Here is a 19290-nt window from a genome sequence, read left to right as displayed (position 1 = left end):
CCTGACCCAGCGTGGGGATCAGGCCGGGCTTCCAGGAGGAGAGTCTGGAGGATGCACAGATCAGGAAAAGAGCAGCATCCGAGAGGGTGACAGGCTGGGGGCCTAGAAACAGTCTTCCAGGAAATCCCAAGAGACGGGATCCTCATGGGAAAGCCACACTCTCAGCTTCGTCCTCATGGCGTAAATAAAGCACCGTCTTGGGAGGGACAGGACATGACCATCCCTTGGTTGTCCTGGGGGACACAGACCCTGACCACAGTGGCCACCCTCTATGTGTAGCCACGCCCCTGCTGCACAGCACTCACTGAAAAGGTGCTGCAGACCAGGGTGTTGTCGTTGGGGTGGAAGTAGGCACAGGTGACAGGGCAGCTTCCCGGGGCAAACAGCTTTCCACAGAAGGGCTGGTGGCATATGTGGTCCTGCAAGTCCCACACATGGATATTCTGCCGGGGAGGAAACAGGCAGAGGCCACAAGTGGATCCTCAGGGATGCAGCTGGCACGTGAGGCTGTGGGGTGCTCATGGCAGCAGGGCCAGGAGTCCACGGCACCAGCACTTCCAACACACCCACCACACCACATGTCTGCCACCCACCGTACCCCTACAGCAGGGATGTTCCCATGCTCAATTGTGGAGATCGAGGCTCAGTCACAGCGCCTTCCCCAGGGCCTCTCCCCTGCTCAAGCAGGGCCAGGCAGCTATGACCATGAGGATCTCAGCAAGCCCATCCCTGTGCCCACTCCAGCCTCCGGGCCTACGGCAGAGGTGATGACGTCCGGCTCCCAGGGCTGCCAGCTGCTGGGAGAACTCGACAACAGCAGGTGTCAGGCGTGTGGGGAGGATGGCTGGGTGACCCCAAGGGTCCTGCCAATTCTCAATCTATTGAGTCCCAGAAGACACAAAACTGTCCCCTGAAGGGGGCACCTGGAACCATGGGCCCGCATCCCCACACTGGCCAGAATGCCGAGCAGCCCAGCAGATGGGGTGGTTCCCTGAGCCAAGAGCTGCAGAGAAGCAAGGTGCCAGGACCTGAGCCAGGAGCCAGGAGCCAGGCATTTGAGAAAGGTCCTGTCAGGCCGTGAGGGCCAGGGCTCCCGGAAAGGGTCGCCGCAAACGTGAGAGGTCCACTTGGGTTGAAGGGGAGGGGTAGGGCAGGGGACTAGCTCCCATGTGTTATAGTGTGCACCTACTGTGTGCCAGACAGGACACTGCTCTTTTACCAGCAGTCTCCTCTAAACTACTCAACTCCCTGTTCTACGGAGAAGACTGAGACGCAGAAAAGGCCTTGCGCAGCACCACAGAGGAAGAAGCCAGGCTCGGCTTCCTGGGAACGCAGCTCCAGTGGACTGCTCAGAGCTGGCCTCAGGCCTGTAGCGGGGGCTGTTAGAGCCCCCCACCTCTAGCGTCTTCCACCCAGAGACCTCCCTCCAGGATGTGGCAGGTAGGGGGCACCAACCGAGCTGGCTGTCCACTGAGCATGCAGTTTCCCAGAATCGAACACTGCAGAATCCAGTCACGGCAGCACAGCACTGAACAGGCAGTCACCTCCACCAGCCTGCCCCTCATGCTTCTGCTCATGCATCCCAAGCCCCATTTTAGTCTCAGCTAGCTGTGATTAAGCACCCAAAATGAGACACACACTAAAACATATCTTTAAAATTTCCACACTTTCTGCATGAGACCAAAATCTAGCTGTCCCTGGACTTAAAATTCTGAATTTGGGAGGCATGTGGATCTGGGTGGAGGCCCCATATGTATGGAAGTCAAGAGATGGGATCCTTGAGGTCACCACCCAATCTTCAGCCCAAGGTCTCTGACTGAATGGGGTGCTGTCCTGTGGAACCACAGCCGTCCAAAACCTCCCTGACTAGGGGGGTCCAGGGAGACCAGGGGTCCAGGCCTAAACCCCTGCCCTGGGCAGCCAGTCAGGCCACGTGCGCACAAGCTCACCTGGGACTCTTCCTCTTCCCTCTGCCCAGGGTCCCGGCAGAGCAATTGCTAAGAACAGGGAGGAGCGGGCGAGAAGGCCCCTGCAGGGGGACCTCGAGGTATGACGCAGGCAGAGCTCCTTTCACAAGAAAGGTACCCAGCCCTTGGAACTCCTGAACACTTACTGCTCAGATGCCAAGTTCTGGTTTAAATGAACAAGGAGAACCACAGGCTCAACAAGCCCCAGGGCTTGAATGAAAGCCACGATTATGCTGCTGGGTGTCCCTTCAGGCAAGATCTGATCACAGTCATCCTGGACGCCCTGTGGGCCCCTCGGCAGTAGGCTGGATATGCCCTTTGTCATTGATGAGCAAGAAACCTGGGAAAGTTACTCATCTCAGAGACTTGGTTTGCTCATCTATGGAGCCAATAGCAACTTCGGGGGAGTTCGGGGGAGACGGGACAGTGTGCGGCCTGGCAGGAGCCACGCGAAGTTCTTTCCTGGTCATGCTGGAGTCGACATAGCCTACACTACCAAGGGACTTCCGAATTTGGGGCAAAACTGGTACTAGTGGGAGCAGCCTCTCTGGCCATCCACCTCTAGCCTTCCAGAGCCCACTCTGGGGATGCCCACACTCTCAGGAAGTGGCTGCTGGACTGTTGCTCAGTCTCATTAGGACTGACAGAAAGGGGGCCACCTCCAGATGCTTGTGCTGGAGATGGGCCCTCTGGGAATGCACAGGGCTTGCCCTCCACAGGAAGACATCTGGGTGAATCGGGGATGCGGGGAGTCGGAGAAACCCGTTCTCAGTGCCGAGGGGTTCTTCTCTGTTGCCTGGCCTGTGGGGTCCCAGCCACGTCCGATCAGACCACCTTGGCGCCCCAGTCACCAGGCCCAGCTGCCCTTCTGACTGATGGAGGGACAAGGATCTTCCCCGGGCATGCACCTGGGGACAAGGAGAATGCCTCCCCAGGCTGGGACAAAGTGGCTAGTAAACACCCAGGCCCTCCACAGCTGGAACCTCACACGCAGCCCATGGGTCCCCCCTAGTAGCAGGGGTGGCTGCCTACATTGGTGTGCTGGGAAAGCACAGGGACTTGAGAGCCTGGAGTCTGTTTTCATCAACCAGAAGCTTCTCCTGCAGCCTCGCAGCCTCCTGCTTGCTCTGGACTTCTGCCCATGCAGCACCTGGTCATCCAGCACCTTCCTCTTGGCCACGGAGATCTGCTCCTTGAAAGACTCGATGGCCTGTGACTGCCCCCGGTACTCCACAGCCAGCTTCTCCAGCTCGTGCACCCGCAGCTCGGCATCACGGCACCCGTCCTGGGCCTCTTGCAGCTCCAGCCGGGGCTGGGCAGCCTGCACCTCCAGCTGGGCCCACCTGTGCTACTGTAGCCCAGCCACCTCATCCTGGGCCTCCTGCGGCTTCTGCCGCAGGCCCTCCTTCTCCTTCATGTGCATGGCCGTCTCGATGCTGCGCTTGGCCCGCAGGTTGCCCGGCTCCAGCTGGTGCTCCATCTTGATGCCCTCCATCCCTAACTTCAGCTCTCCGTTCTCCTTCTGCTGGGCCCCAGGGCCTGAGTTCAGGGTGGCCTTGAGGTCCTCCAGGGACTTCTGGTGGTCCAAGGGCAGTGAGTTCAGCTAGGACTTCCAGTTGTCCATGAGCCCCATTTCTCGCTGGTGGCCTGATGGACTTTCCGCCACTCCTGCGTGTACTTCTCGTTGGCCACCCGGAGCTTTTCCACCTCCGCCTGGTAGGCCCTCAGGGCCCTCTCGTACTTGTCCCGCAGCACTGCTCTCTGCTCTCCCTCTGGTGCTCCTTGCTGGCCAACAGAAGCCGCTCCCGTGGCTGCAGTGTTTCGGTAGCCTCCGGGTGGGCGGCGGGCGGCGGGCGGCGGGCGGCCATCCCGAGTGCATTAAGCACTGCTGCAGCTCCTGGATCTCGCTGCGTCGCAGGGTTAGCTCCTCCTCCAGCTGCGGCACCCGCGACTTTTCGGCCACTGTGCTCAGCCACCGGGGAGAGAGGAAGGCTGGGGTCAATGGGCTGTCTGAGGACTCCACAGGGGCAAGGCGGGGCCTCCCCACTCAAGGGCCCCAGCCCCAGTGGGGGTGGGCCACAGGAAGGGAAGGGCGCCCACCTCCACCTGAGTGCCGGCTGTCTGTGGCCCTGCCTGCCACAGCCTCCAGGAAGACTTCCCTGGCTTGTACCCCAGTGATTCAAGGAGTCAACTGTCCTTGCTGCCCAAGGTGGCTTGGACAAAGCAGCAGTTATGGCTTTCTCTACGTTCATTCTCTTTTTAAAGAGCAGAGATGACACGGAATTTTGCATTGTCCTGCTCTTGGAAGGTCCCCAGACAGTTGGGGTTGAATCACAGGGGCCGTCCGGAGGGCGTGGCCAAGGAAGGGTTTAATGCCTAAAGCAGAACAAAATTCGTGCTCCCAGACCTACCTTCTGATGGAAAACCCTGAGATGAGAAGCTTCATCCTCTAAAACTCCATCCTGACCTTGTCAATGGCCATCAATTTGGAAGCAATGTATTTAAAAGTTTTAAATCTTTTACCAGCTTAAAAAATTTTGTTTCTGAAGTGATCTTTAGACTTCAGTAAACCTGTTTTTGTTTTTATAATCAGGTTGAACCCTAGCCCAACATGCCCGTGTGGAGGACTAACACCTGCTTACCGCCACTCGGTCAGTTTCTGCAAGCAGCCTTCATGCGCACGCGTGTCTACTGCATGACACACCCTGTCTCCCAGCAATGGCCAGTGCGCGCAAAGGGACCCAGTTGCCAGCGCATACACCATTCACTCGTGGGCTTAGGACGACCTACAGAAACTGACTGCTGCCCACCTCCCAGCCACATGCTGCTTGTGGTGGTTTTTCCCAATCACTGCTGGCAGGCTGTTTGGCTGCTTTGCCGAGACAACTACAGCTGGGCTATGTGCTGGGCAGGGCTGACCAGCTGTTTGGATGTACGTGCCTGCACAGGGGGCCTGCCCTAGCACGTGAAGATGTCAGCTGGGCCCAGAGCCTGGACTCAGAACCAGGCCCTGGCTTAGCAGGACCTCACCCCCAAGCAGAGCTTCCCTGGCCTATGACCCATGCCCTGACCCACGGTATCTTAACAGCCTGACCCTAGGGCTGACACAGAACCCCATGTCCTTCAGGCTGGCCCCTCCTACCACCATATTTAAGAGCCCCTGGGCTAGAGAGACCTGGGTCTGCGGTCCCTGACTTCCCAGCCTGGGGAGAAGGCAGGCGTGGACACGCTGTCCCCATGCCTGCCCACATTTGGGGCAGAATGTGCCCAAGAAGTCCCCGGTTTCTGGCCATGACGAAGCCCATCAAGGCAATGGATGGGGAGGGAGGAAGGGGAGGGTCTCACAGGACATTCCCAGCCAGTGGGACCAGGAGCTGGCCAGTGAAGACCCCTCCCCCCAACAAGTACCATGTGGCAGTGAAGACTAATCACGTCCCTAACCCTCTACTTCCCTCCTGGAAGGGGCGCAAAAGGAGGAAACAATGGGGAGAGACGTTAACGTTCATAAAAACATGGTCAAGGTGCTCAAGGCAGCATAAGAGTGGGTGTGATTTTGTCCCATGCGCTGACTCCCGCAGGAGGGGTGGGCACTGAGCCGCGAGCCCCGAGACGGCCTTCGCGCGCCGTCTCCCGGCAACTTCGGAACGCGCGCGGCCAACGCTCAAAGCTCGCCTCGCCTCTGGCCCCGGCGCGCTAGCGAAGGGAGTTCGTGTGGCAGAGAGCCTTGGGCCCCGCTCGCCTGCCAGATCTCGGTGATCCCTCCGCATGGGAAATTTTCTCAGCAAGCTACGCCCCCCGCAGCTCGGCCCCGCCCCGGAGGCCAGGAGCCGCCCACCCGCCCGCCCCGCCCCGCCGGCTCCCGCGGCCCGTCGCTACCCCATTCACCCCTCAGTCCCCACTCCTTTCCTCCGATCCCCTTGGAGGCCTTGCTGCCGGTAAGATACGCTGACCCTCCCCAGACCGAGGAGTTGACTTTGTTTCTTTGGGTTTTTTAAAAATTCTATTTTATTAAGGTATTATTGATATAAACACTCTTATGAAGGTTTCACATGAAAAAACAATGTGGTTACTACATTCACCCCTGTTATCGTGTCCCCGCCACACCCCATTGCAGTCACTGCCCATCAGCGTAGTAAGATGCCAGAGTCACTATTTGCCTTCTTTGTACTAAACTGTCTTCCCCCTGATCCCCCCCACACCATGTGTGCCCATCATAATACCCCTGAATCCCCTTCTCCCACCCTCCCACACCCCTCCCCTTTGGTGACTGCTAGTCCCTTCTTGGGAGTCTGAGAGTCTGTGTTGTTTTGTTCCTTCAGTTTTGCTTCGTGTTATACTCCACAAAGGAGGGAAATCATTTGGTACTTGTCTTTCTCCGCCTGGCTTATTTCACTGAGCATAATATCCTTCAGCTCCTCCCATGTTGCTGCCAATTGTAGAATCTGTTTGTTTCTTATGGCTGAGTAGTATTCCGTTGTGTATATGTACCACCTCTTCTTTATCCATGCATCTCCTGATGGACACTTAGGTTGCTTCTGTATTCTAGCTATTGCAAATAGTGCTGAAATAAACATAGGGGTGCATATGTCTTTTGGAATCTGAGAATTATATTCATTGGGTAAATTCCTAGGAGTGAATTCCCAGGTCAAATGCTATTTCTATTCTTTGAGGAACCTCCATATTGCTTTCCACAATGGTTGAAATAGCTTACATTCCCATCAGCAGTGTAGGAGGGTTCCCCTTTCTCCACATACTCACCAGCATTTGTTGTTCTTAGTCTTTTCATACTGGCCATCCTTACTGGTGTGAGGTGATATCTCATTGTGGTTTTTACTTGCATTTCCCTCATGATTAGTGATGTGGAGCATCTTTTCATGTGCTTGTTCACCATCTGAATTTCTTCTTTGAAAAGTGGTCTGTTCATATCCTCTGCCCATTTGTTAATCAGGTTATTTGCTTCTTGGGAATTAAAGCATGTGAGTTCTTTATATATTTTGGATCATAACCCCTTCTCGGATATGCCATTTATGAATATATTCTATACTATAGGATGCCTTTTTGTTCTGTTGATGGTGTCCTTTGCTGCACAGAAGCTTTTAAGTTTGATGTATTCCCATGTGTTCATTTTTTCTTTTGTTTCCCTTGCTCGAGGAGATGCATTCAGTAAAAAGTTGCTCATGTTTATATTCAGAATATTTTTGCCTATGTTATTTTCTAGCAGTTTTATGGTTTCATGACTTACATTCAGGTCTTTGATCCATTTTGTGTTTACTTTTGTGTATGGGGATAGACAATAATCCAGTTTCGTTCACCTGCATGTAGGTGTCCAGTTTTGCCAACACCAGTTGTTGAAGAGGCTGCTATTTCCCCATTGTATGTCCATGGCTCCTTTATCATATATTAATTGACCATATATACTTAGGTTTATATCTGGGCTCTCTAGTCTTTTCCACTGATCTATGGGTCTATTCTTGTGCCAGTACCAAATTGTCTTGATTACTGTGGCTTTGTAGTAGAGCTTGAAGCCGGGGAGCATAATCCCACCTGCTTTCTTCTTCCTCCTCAGGATTGCTTTGGCTGTTCGGGGTGGAGGACTTGGCTTTTAAATCCTTTTTTCTTCTTAAGTCCTAAGTGGGTTTGTGTGTCTCACAAGCCTCTCAACACCCAAAAAACAAGGTGTTTGACCTCTTTAAGCACCTTGGTGTGTATCAGCCATGTCCTGCCTTCCTTTAGCCTTTGCTATGAGATGTGCTGCCAGAACTGTTCCCTTCCTTCAGTTCTTAAAGCTCTGAGCTTTAATACAGTATGGGTTTAGCAGAATACTTGGTAAATCACTTAAAATATCCCTAATTCAGGTGAAAATATTGTCTGTCTTTAAAGCATAGTACTACAATAGGTTTTGCTACTTTATTTCTTTGGGCCAATGCATTGTATCAGCAGAGCTCAAAGAGGTGTACCCAGGAAACCTCCTTGATGGATGTAACTTGGCTGATAAAGATGATTAGATTAAAAGACTTGATTTTTCATTTGGTCCCAGTGGCTGAGTGATAACAACAAAATTCAAAGCTTGGGTGGCAGCACTATGTCCTTGAGAAGTACATTTATTTGAAAAGGTGAACATTCAGGTTTTTAAAAGGTTTGCCTTTGGGTGTGTATTTCTGATGACTTAGCATAAAAGATTGAAGGAATCTTGTGGAGGTCAGAGAGAAAATTACTATTATTAGGGTCCAAACAGGTTTCTCATGTTCTCCAGGTTGGTAATTTTTCTAGACCCCAGTGAGCCTATAACTGAGGGCTCCGTATTAGCTTTCCCATAATTGGAATAAGCAGTGATTATGTGCACCATGCACAGGCCCTTATGTGTGATGTGTGAAGTTCTTCTCTTACAGACTGAACTAAATGAGAGCATTGGGGGATGGGTGTAGTTGGGTCACTAAAGTGTTTTTTTGTCTTTAATTTATGGGTGGGAGGATATTAAATTTGTGATTGAAGTGCTTTTGGGAGAACTTAGCAAATAATCAGTACACCTGAATAGTTCAAAAGGTCTCGGAGCATTTTTATACTTTTCTTATTAGATTAGGACAGGCCTATAATAAATTTACCTTCCTGAATCTTTGAGATTTGAAGCAATCTTTTCTTGTCTAGCATGAACCTATGTTCCATAGAAAGAGTGTAAGATCTCAGGAATATGAGAGTAGGCTTTAAAGAGAAAGTCGTATCATCTAACTGAGGGTTTGTGATTTGTCACAGGTGCCAAGACAGCAGTGTGAGGTCAGCTTTTACGCCCGTGCTGACCAAAGGAGTCCGTACTCCTTTTGTGCCTAAGTAAGTGAGAATCCATCTGGGTGGGATTTCCTATTTGAAAAAGGTCATTATCAGAGTTATTGTCCTGTAAATTTTCCTCCTTCAAATCAGAGAGGAACATTTTGAGTGACTTGCCACAATAACTACCTTGTCTAATTCCTTTTTCTATTTTTCATTAATATGCATAAAATATGCTAAGGCTAAGAGGGTTTGTAGATACATTGAATAACCAAGTATGTAACAAAAATATCACAAGGTTTGTGCAATGGATAACATGCAACAGTACAAAATTTAAGAAAAATGTTAGATTTCTGCATTTGAGCTTAATTATACTTGAGGAAGAATTGGCTGGGAGAGAAAGAGGCTGCAAATGTTTGTGAAAAGACTTGGGGTAACTTACATCTTGAATTTGGGTCAGCACAATGTCATGGCTGCCAAGAAAGCTTAACATGCTCCTACTCTGTGCTGATAGGAGAACAAAGACGGGGAAGAGGCAGGTCAGTGGTAGTGCTCGAATGCCTTAGTCCCGTGGTCCGTGGAGCACTGTTGGTGGGCTGTGCTGCCCTGCAAGACGAGGCAGACACAGAGCGAAATTCACTGGGAGAGAGGGAAGCAGCTCAAGATGTCACGGGGTGGTGGTGGTGGGCAAGGGGGTTCTAAAGGTACATAAGTACTGGCCCAGAGGAGAAAAACCTGAGGGGCGTAAGGAAGTGAGGGAGGGAAGGACAATGGTCTGCCAAAGTCTGAAGGGCTGTCACAGGAAAGGAGGACAATTGGCCCGGTTTGGCTCCAGATGGGATCCATAGGTGAAGTAGGTGAAGGAGGAAGTATGTTTTCACCCAGTGTAGGAATAAACTGGTCTCTGGTTGACATTCATCAGCCAGAGATAGTGAGCTGTCTGCGCTGTCACAAAGGTTGAATGGCTAGTTCACAGGAAAGATGTTTAGGAAATTTCTGTTTCAGTTTGAATCTTAGAAAAAGTGGTTGGTTCCTCCTAATTTTTTTTGACAGCTTTATTGAGGTACAATGGACATAAAATACTGTGCCTCTTTAAAGTGTACAATCTGATAAATTTTGATATGTATCCTTATCAGAATTATTGTCCTATACATTTTCCTCTGTGAAATCAGAGAGGAACATTTTGAGGAACTTGCCACAATAACTATTTTGTCTAATTTCACACCCGTGAAACCATCAGCACAGTCAAGATAATGAACATCACCACTCCTGCCAGAAGTTTCCCCGTGCCCCTCGGTGAAGCCTTAAAACCTCCCTCTCACCCTGCCCCTGCTGCCAGGCATCCATTGGTCCCCATTCTGTCACTATAGATTTGTGTGCATTTCCCAGACTACACATAAGTAGAATCATATGTTTAATTTTTAAAATACTTAGCTTTCCCTTTCTGACTTTGTGAGACAGGTTTAGCTGAATTAACAGTAAAATTAACATTATCCTTTTTCATTACATTAGAACGATTTTGTGACCATGGGATAAAGCCTTAAAACAATGTTGTTGCCCTTCAGTAGCACATCTGTGTTTTTCCCTTTCATTTCCCTTTTAGGCCTGGGCCTCTGAAGAGTGGCCGCAATGTCCAGAGCTCAGATGGCCGCCTAAATAAGAGATTCCACCCCTACACACGTGGCATCCCTATGTCTGGTCGCAGTCACAATGCCATTCCCAGCGACCACAGCTCGACTGGAGGGATCTCTCAGGTACATTCACCTGGTGGTGTGGAAGAAGTGGGTTCTTTGCATTTATTAGTTGATTATGCAGTGTTTACTAGCCGCCTTCTGTCAGATGCTGAGATCACCTCTAAGGCAACAGCAGTTACCAACCCCTGAATGATCGCTATAGACCAGTGGAACAAACTAGAAAGCCCAGAATGCTTATGTGGAAACCTGAATACAAGACACAGCCATTATTATAGACAGATGGACAAAGGATGAATAATTCAAAAACTGGTACTAATTTGATTAAAAAGGTAGATTGAGTCTGGATTGCATTGGGTCATAAATTAATCCTATAGGCACTGGGAATTTAATGAAAGTTTTTAAAATAAGTGGTTATAATTCTTTTTAGAAAGGATGTAGTGTAGACTGGAGAACAGATCAAGTTTTGCTACCAGAATGACTTGGGTTCAAATCTTGGCTTTGGCACTTAGTAGCTATAGACTCTTGGGCAGGTAAATGACTTGAACTCTCTTTTTCTCATCTCTAAAGGACTGTTATAAAGACTGAAGGTAATGTTTGAAAAGCACCCATTACAGTGCTTGTCAGTAAGTGGGCACCCAATATATAGAAGCTTGAAAAAAATAATGCATGTGCTGAGGAGGTTTTTGAGAGGAGAAAGAATTTGACATAAGTTTTCATCTATACAGAAGGCTCTTAGAGTAATATAAATGACATGTTAATGATAAGTGACAAATGTAGGAGATGAAGGCCCCAGCCAGGCAGTTATGGCAATGCAGAGGACAACAGTACGAAGTCTTTATTCTGCACTAGGCCCTCTGCTGAGCACTGTACATACATTTCCTCAATCAGTGATCACAACAGAACTATGAGATACATAGTCATTGCTCCTCCTTACAATTTCACGTCAAATGTCATACATACACAAAAGGAAGGGAAAATATCATAATGAACCTCCATGTAGCTCCAGCAGTTAACTGTTTTGTCAGTCCTGTTCCGTCAACACTCCCACCCCAGGTTGGTTTTGCTCTTGTGTTTTAAAGTACAAACATGTTGTTTCACCTGTAGGTACTTCAGTGTATTTTTTTAATTTTTTGAACATTAATAACCACAATACCTTTATTCCTCTGAATAATTATGACTTAATGTTAGTTATTATCACTCCAATTTGCCCTTATTACCCTATCTTATTATAGTTACTTTGAATCAGGGACCAAAAATCAACTCATTGCATTTGGTTCACATGTCTCTTATACCCTCTCTTTTTCTTTTGAGCATTCAAGGTATGTAATTAATATATGTAATAAAAAATCTGAAGGTAAGACTGTACACTTGTGGAAATAATAATTCTGACCTACTTCATAAGGTAGTTGTGAGGTAGTACATATAAAGTGTTCAAGAGTTTGCATTGTCCATAGTAAACATTCAAGAAGTGCCACCTATTACTATAATTTTAAATAAGTACAGTCCTTTAATTTCAGGGAACTTAATTTACACTCAGAGCTTCAGACTTAACATTATACAATGCTATGTATGGTGGCCTAACAAGCAGGCAAGGTAACAATAATCTTAAACTTTTTAACAGGTTGTTTTATATTTTTGAGATGTGCCCTTCTTGGCTTTTAATCTAATTATAATGCTTTGAAATTATGCATGTTTTCACATAGTGTAACTTCAGTCTTGAGCAATTGTTATGTTTAAATTATTATGATGTACTTTTGTATCACAACAAAATTACATTGTCCTCATAGGATTGAATTTCAGTCATAGAGAAAATAAAGAAGGACTCATAATTGTAAATTATCTTCACTTTAATCAGTAGCATAATGTACATTATCATTTTATTTAAAAGGTTATTCATTGAAAATCATGAGGTATTTATTGTATAGATGCCTTTAAACTTGGGTTTTAAATATAGGTTTTGTTTTTTCTTATTCTAGAAATGTTCATTAGTTTATCTTAATTTGAATTAATTGGAAATGGCGGTCACCTGGGGGAAAATGCAGACCCAAATGTAGGCTCGTCTCCGGGCTTCTCTTCTCTGTCTTGCCTCCACAGCGTCTCAGTGCTTTAGCAGCTCTTTCACACTGCCATGCCTCCAAACAGATGTGCTCCTCATCTTCTTCAGCATTTGCTGCTTGCCCTCAGCAGGCGGTTGGTCTAGAACACTGTACTAGGCCTTTGCCACATTTTGTTGTAAAGTTCCCATTACCAGTGGAGCCTGTGGCCTACTGCAAGATGTACACTCACTGACACTGACAGCTTTTGGATATTCTGTTGTGAGTAGTTAGCAGCCCCCTACAGATGTGTGATGTTTGAAAATGTAAGTTCTCAGAAGCAGGTGTCAGGAAGCAGAGACTATATATGAACCTTCTTTACACGATGCCTCATGGGAAGAACGGGCGGTGAATAGTGAACACAGTGCGATCAGCCCAGATGGCAGCCCTCATATTTGGACTGGTAGCATAGCTACTTGACTTAATTTGATTTTTCGGAGGAACACTGGTAAACACCCAAATCTAAGCTGTGCAAATTAGAAGTTCTAGCTTTGCCATTGTAAATCATTACCAGCATTAAACTGGTACTGATTATGTAAATTAGTACCAGCATCAAACTGGTACTAATTATGTAACAGAGAAAGTGAACAGTCCTCTGACTTCTCTGTGTGTGGCATTGGTGTCTCCATTTGTCTTAACAGGACATTCTGTTTTCCAAAGCAGAAATATTTACAATGGCCTTAAATTGTCAAACCTCAAGCTTGCATTTCTAACTTCTTATCCCTTTATATGTACCCCATAATTAAGGCAAATCAAAATGGTTCCTAAGAGCACCTAATACTGATACTTCCCTGCATCCTGACCTTTCCATGTTCTGTTCTCTGTCCAGAATGACTACCCATCCCACTGCAAGCCTATAAAGTTTGTCTGTCTCCAAGTGTTTTTTTTTTTTTAAGTCAAATCATAAAGGACCATCTCAGATACCACCTTCATCCACTGATTCTTCTAACTGAACTCTGCATAATCTTTTCTTAGGCTCCTGGCCAGAGACCTTCTTTATCTTTGGTTGCTGTCATCATTTTGTGTCCTGTCCTGTCTCTTTTCCAGATTGTAAATTTCTTGATGATGGAACCACGATACTTATCTTCAGATTCTTTGTAGAGTTTGAAGGTATAGTTTGAATCCTTATGAAGCAGGAACTAGGCAAATAAAAATGGAATTCCAATGCAGAGCTAACTGCCAGAGACATAGATTGTTTTTATGAGTTGCCTTGTTGTGTATTCCTTGTCCGCTTCTCATTTGACACCTTCATTATATTCATATGGAACTTTGAGACTCCATTTTTACATGGTACGGATATTAATTCATCAGTTTAATGGAAAAGACCTGCCTTTTAATGTTGCTTATGGTTTTGTTTTTGTTTTGGGGTGGTTTCCTATTTGCTTTATAGTTTATGAAAACAGTATGGTTGAAAATTCAAATGGCACAAAGGGTGTATAGTAAAGTCTCTTTCACATGTGACAATATGTTTATACAGAAAGGTTCCTAGTTTTATGTAACAGTGTGTCAGCTTTCTGTCTTCTCTCTCTGGTACAGTCTCTCCCTACCCAACCTTATCTAACAGCTTGTCTGTTTTGTTACAGTCCTTTTCTTTGTTACACTTCCAAATGTAAATCTTTTATCACGTCTGTGTTGTACGTGTATGCACAGTCTATGAGGTAGAGAGAAAACACTTTTCCCATAATTGTTGAACTGGATTATCCTGAACGCTGGCTAGTCACGGATGGATGGCTGTATGGATAATTATCATATGACAGTAAATACCATAGATATTGCAAAAGTCACAAGTGTCACAATAGCATATTTTTAAAATTTAATAAAATAAAACTGAAAATTTAATGAAAGCAAGACCAAACTAGCTTACTGGTTTATTTTCACTGGAAGAGTTTCTGAGTTTCCCTTTATCATGTCCATGGACTAATACGGCATGACCTTGTATGCATCAGAGCTCGCTCTCAGCCGCCACTGAGTATGACGTTCCACTCTCCAGGATATGCAGAAAGCACGCTCATTCCTCCGCCATTTATTAGCATTCCATTACTTTCTCTGACTTTATAACCCATAGTTAATACTGGCAATTGACTCACTTTCCAGAAGCCCCTCTTCACAAAGAAATGTTTTTTAGTCACTTGGAGAGGAGACTTTATATACAGTGATGGGTTAGAGCCACAGAATTATGTTGAAGGTCAGCTCCTAAGTTATTACATAGGGTCAGTCACGTGACTTGTGTTTGGCTTTTAGCTCTGTAAGAGAAGAGGTTCCAGTGCCTCACCCTTCTCCATCCCCAACTCGTGCTACATGAAGACAATAGAGAGGCCAGCAAAGAAAATGAGGTAATCGCTGATTTGCTCTGTGGATTAATGAGAGGGTAGGAAAGGAGGGGAATTCACTTGGCTCTCAGGCTTTCTGAGACTCCAATTTGGAGAATCAAAGCACTTCACATCCAAAGGGCAGCGACATTGCCGCCCTGAATCGCTCTCGTCTCTTGCAGTCATCACATACCTACCACACCTGCCTCTGCTCCCCCTCATCTTCAGCGTGAGGGGCTGGGGTGTAAGGGGAAGGGCCGCATGGGACGGAGTGAACAGAGTGACTGATGGGGGTGGGCAGCAGGCTTCACATTCTAGACCCCAGCTGACCCTCTAGGTGCCCGACTAGAATGCCCCTTTCTTAGAGAGAGAGCTGTGACTACAACTCTCAGACATTTGGCAGGTTGTATGGAAGGTCCTGGAGATTGTTTTGTGCTTGTTTTAAGACAAAGGTGTCTCTGTGGCTTCTCTCAACTGCCTCCCTTCATTTCTTTAGGAATTCTCTTTGATTTATTTTATTTGTTGTCTTGACACACTGCAATCTTAGTCATGGTTGTTCTAGACTTTGGCCAGTTGGTAGTTAGGAGGGTATAAGACATTATCCAGCACTTTTCTAAACTTAATTGTGCCTCTTCCTCCTACAGAAAACAGGAGCTTCCTCCTAACTCTGGCTCCTCAGATCCCTTGGGAAGTGAGAAGGGGTCCCAGGGAGAACAGGGTAAGTTGACGAACGCATGGCATGTGTTGGCGGTAGTGTGTATGGAGGGCGCATGGACTACAACCCACCAGAAACATGTACTAAGCCTTGATTTGTGTGGGGCATGGTAATTACAGAGACAGATGTTCCTCTCCTTCGGGCTTTACGGTCTGGTAAGGGAGAAAGGTGGCCTAGACTCATATAGCATAACCCAGGCCACATGGGGGGTTCAGGGTAAGGTAAGCCTAGGTGGGGTAATCTGTGCAGTCCAGGCAATTTCTGTCCAGTAAGCAACCATGTGCACACATTTGGAGCGATTACCACCTCATGGCTTCTTGACTGTTAGAAATAATCTTGCCAACACCATCCAAGAGCCCAAACCATGGAAGATAGAATCTCAGAGACAGCTAGTGAAAGTTCAGTATTAAAAACTAGGCTGGAAAGACAAAGAGAAGAGAAGAAAGTAAGTCTGATATTTTATTTGCAGCTACAACCACATCTGGGAAGGCCAACTCCAGGGATTCTCCACCCAGCAGCTCGCGGCCACGTAGACGCAAATTCCAACTGGTGCCGTCCAGGCGAGGGATCCCACTTATCATGGTATGGTCTGTCCACCCGCCCCTGCCCACCCCAGCCTGGCTCCCCTGAGTCCCAGGAATGGAAGGGTCAGTGCAGGTTTCTTTCACTGCCTTCTGACTGGCTCGGCTTCTCCTTTTCCTCTTGGTAGCCTGAAGCTCCCATGCTCGGCTATACCATCACAGTCGAAGAGTATGAGCAAGTTCAGACAGAGTGGCTGAAGACCGTCTTCAAGGATAAGACTGGTAAGGAATAAGGGTTAATTTCACACTCCAGAGACGGTTCCCTTTGGTTATATTTTGGTCTTTCTCCTCTGAGAAATCCAGCTCGTGGGTTCTCAGTGGACTCCGAGCACAGTGAGCACTGACATTGAGAGGAAGCATTTCTACACGAGTTCCCCTGAGTCCCTGAGCCTCCCTGTGCCCTGCGAGGCCCCTGGAAAGAATTCTCCCACCAGGGAGGACAAGCCTTTCTCTCTTTCTTCCTTGGAAACTGCCTCAAACTCTGAGAGTGCGAACCCTCCTGGCCCTCCACCGTCTAATCTCATCCTGCCTGCTGCGGGGACTGCTGCTTCCTCAGCCTCCCTCCCAGCCCCAAGCACTAACCTGCTGCTGGGGAGCTTGGGGAAGTTGGCAAACTCCCTAGGCCTACCTTCTTTTCCAGGTGAGTGGGACAGCTTTCTGGGGAGCACACAGTGCCATCAGCCTCTACTTAGGGGAAAGCAGCATGCCAGCCAGTCACTGAAATGGTTGAACCTGCTCTGGCTTAGCACACCTGAGCTGGTGCAGGCCTGACGGCTTCAGAACCCTCTCATCAGGAGGGAATTGTAGGGAAGGGCCTGCCATCCTTAAAGCTGGAGAAGGCCGCCTCGTTTTGGTAGTCAGAGGGCTGCTGGCTTGCAGCCCATTCCTTAGCTGCTCTCAGCTGTGCTTGGGTTTAGATGATTGGATTTTCTTTAGTGTCCACACATTTAACCCCTGCTAGGCCAAGTTTTATCCCCTGTTGTCTGTCTTATGATCTGTGAAGGGTAGAAATAAAGAGCCTTTCCCTGATTTTGAGCAATGAATACTTTAAGAACCTGTGGTAGAGATGAGTCATATTTGCTGACACCTGAATCCCTGGCACATAAGTCTTCTAGAGCACCAATACCATCACATTTGAGATACCAAAATTCACGTTTTCTGTTCTTCCTAGAATCTGCTGCAGTGGCAATGTTGGGGGGGAGGCATTGTGTATTTTCCTCATCCTTGTCCCCACCGTGACAAGCAATTGAAAGGCAGAGACACAGTAGTGAAGCAGAGGAAAAGATTTATTTAAAGTTACTTAGACAAAAAGAGCAGGTGACTCAGAGAGAGAGAGCAGCACCCTGCAAGGTTCAAAAGAGAGAGTTTACAGTGAAAAGGTTACGCACTTAGAAAGTGCGGGCGACCTCAGGGAGAGGAGTGCCCTGAAAGTTTGGGGTTCCCCCTTTTAAGGATTCTTCAGGAATGTGACTAAGGGCTGGGGGTGCAGACCTGTTAGGTGGTCTTTGAATACTTAGAACTAATGTAGCACGAGGAACTTCCTGCTCTGATTTCTCCCTGGGAGCCCGGCATTTCTTGGCTGGGAGCGTATCAAGACTGCCTGCCCGGCCCCCAAGGTGGGCTGAGTTATTGTCTGTTTGCTAAAGTGTAAGTTAAGAATCTTCTTAATGTCCTGGGTATTAAAACCCAATCTTATTTTTAAGGTGGAATCCTTCCTGCCTGTTACTGTGTTGTTTATGCTGGGCTTGCTTGTCATTATTAATTGGGCAGATTGCAAACTACTTCATTAGGGAAAAAGAGTATATAGGTAAAGTTAAAAATATAAGCTGGGCCTGTATGATTAACACAATAAAGCCATGGGCTCTGCTGAGGTACCCTCCTTTCTCTGGGGAATATTCAAACATTCCAGGCCAAGCTGCTCCACGGCTTTTCTGAGCTTCCACTAGTTAACTCTGGGTCTCTTTTAATGGGCTTTTTCCTGGCCTTATTCTTTTTCCATCCCACTCACATCTATTTTCCTGCCTAACAGGGTGCGATCCCTTCCCCTCTGAGAAAGAACAGGATCAGAAGCAGGAGAAAGATCTGACCTCACTGGCAGTCACACAAGACCAAGATTTGCAGGTAGGCAGCAGAGCTCAGCGACTAGCCATTTCTGGCAGAACTTTTCCCAAACCACAGGAAAGCCAGGTAAAAATACCTTCCTGGGCCTCCTGCCTCCCAAGGAACTCAGCCTGGGAAGTCCTGTTGAAGCACCCAGTGTTCTGTTGGCCTGGCCCTCCACAGCTTAGGGCTCACAGAGAAGCACTTTCTGGTAGAAGCCATGCGCTGATGAGGTCTTTTTCCATTGGTACAGGATCAAAGCCCTGAGGAGCCTGAGAGAAAACACAGGTGTTTAGAAAACAACATCGACATCGGCAGGAACTAGCCTACGTCCCTTGCCCCTACCACTGACACCTTACCCAGATGGAGACTTTGGCTCCTCCTGGGAAGAGCCTCTGACCTGTTGTATAAAGCAAATTGACTACAGCACATCTCTGGCTTCATCTTGCAGGGAGGGAGGGGCAGCCCTGGAGGCCACTGCCCTCTCCTGGAGAAAGCAGTGCCTCAGGCTTTTTGCAGGAGGGGAGGCAGGATGTGGCAGAGCACAGCCTGATTGATACCTTTGTTTACTTGAACGGTTCCACTGGTGAGGCTGGACAGAATCAAGAAACATCTGGACCACCAGCTGAAAAAATGGTGGCGTGCGAGGCGAGACAGAGGCTTCCTCCTAAAACCGCATATAATACGAAAATATAACTAATACAACTAATCCTGAAAAAGCAACAGGAAAGAGGACTGCGCCAAACTACAAACACCTGGAGAAAAGAATGAATCTCACAGAACTGGGTAACATACCAAAGCTGTGGCCTGGCAGGACCCAGGCCCTTCCCCCACCCCAGCTCTCAGGCAGGGAGGAAGAGAAATGGAGCAGGGAGGGAGTGGAGGCCTGGGACTGCTGAACACCTAACTCTGGACATCTGCTCTGGGAGCACAAACCTACATTTCATGGTGTTTTCATGGTGCTCTCGTGATTAGGGGGTTGGAAAGCTAAGACAGGCAGAATTCCTGGAGACACTGAGATTCCAGCCACTTGTGGAAAGCAGGGATCCATATCTGGCAGCTCTGGGAC

At 47.9% G+C, this 19290-nt stretch overlaps 3 protein-coding genes across 14 annotated transcripts in view; 2 read left to right on the top strand and 1 right to left on the bottom strand.

Moving 5' to 3' along the window:
* The window catches only part of LOC140849500 (syntenin-2-like), a 115344-nt gene that overhangs the window by 50358 nt on the left and 45696 nt on the right, over positions 1–19290 (top strand). The window lies entirely within an intron of this gene.
* On the top strand, positions 5822–16703 carry LOC140849512 (nuclear envelope pore membrane protein POM 121-like). Its single transcript, XM_073236810.1, has 7 exons — positions 5822–5902; positions 8718–8792; positions 10333–10483; positions 14758–14849; positions 15470–15543; positions 16010–16122; positions 16250–16703. Exons 3-7 carry the CDS (start codon positions 10421–10423, stop codon positions 16352–16354), a joined length of 447 nt encoding a protein of 148 aa, XP_073092911.1. The 5' UTR covers positions 5822–5902; positions 8718–8792; positions 10333–10420; the 3' UTR covers positions 16355–16703.
* Positions 17390–19290, bottom strand: part of LOC140849511 (EF-hand calcium-binding domain-containing protein 8-like) — a 34213-nt gene continuing 32312 nt past the window's right edge. For 7 of the 12 annotated variants that reach the window (XR_012131451.1, XR_012131453.1, XR_012131449.1 and 4 more), the window contains 2 exons: positions 18782–18888; positions 17390–18493 (listed from right to left, as the gene is read on the bottom strand). Coding sequence is in view for 5 of the 12 variants with exons in the window: in XM_073236805.1 (XP_073092906.1) it covers positions 18477–18493; positions 18782–18888 (124 nt within the window). In the remaining 7 variants the exon portion in view is untranslated. The other 5 variants (XR_012131448.1, XR_012131454.1, XM_073236806.1 and 2 more) reach the window with 3 other exon arrangements.

This window comes from Manis javanica, chromosome 5 (genome assembly GCF_040802235.1).
Source record: "Manis javanica isolate MJ-LG chromosome 5, MJ_LKY, whole genome shotgun sequence".
NCBI classification, from domain to species: Eukaryota; Metazoa; Chordata; class Mammalia; order Pholidota; family Manidae; genus Manis; species Manis javanica.
Note: the sequence above shows the minus strand (reverse complement) of the source record. Positions and strands in the feature narration are given on the sequence as shown.

Excerpts from the sequence above, each read along its gene's own strand:
- LOC140849512 (XM_073236810.1), top strand. The coding sequence starts at position 10,421 with ATGTCTGGTCGCAGTCACAATGCCATTCCCAGCGACCACAGCTCGACT. Across the intron at positions 10,484-14,757 it reads CGACTGGAGGGATCTCTCAG|CTCTGTAAGAGAAGAGGTTC; the intron begins GTACATTCACCT and ends TTTGGCTTTTAG. Across the intron at positions 16,123-16,249 it reads GAGGGATCCCACTTATCATG|CCTGAAGCTCCCATGCTCGG; the intron begins GTATGGTCTGTC and ends TCCTCTTGGTAG.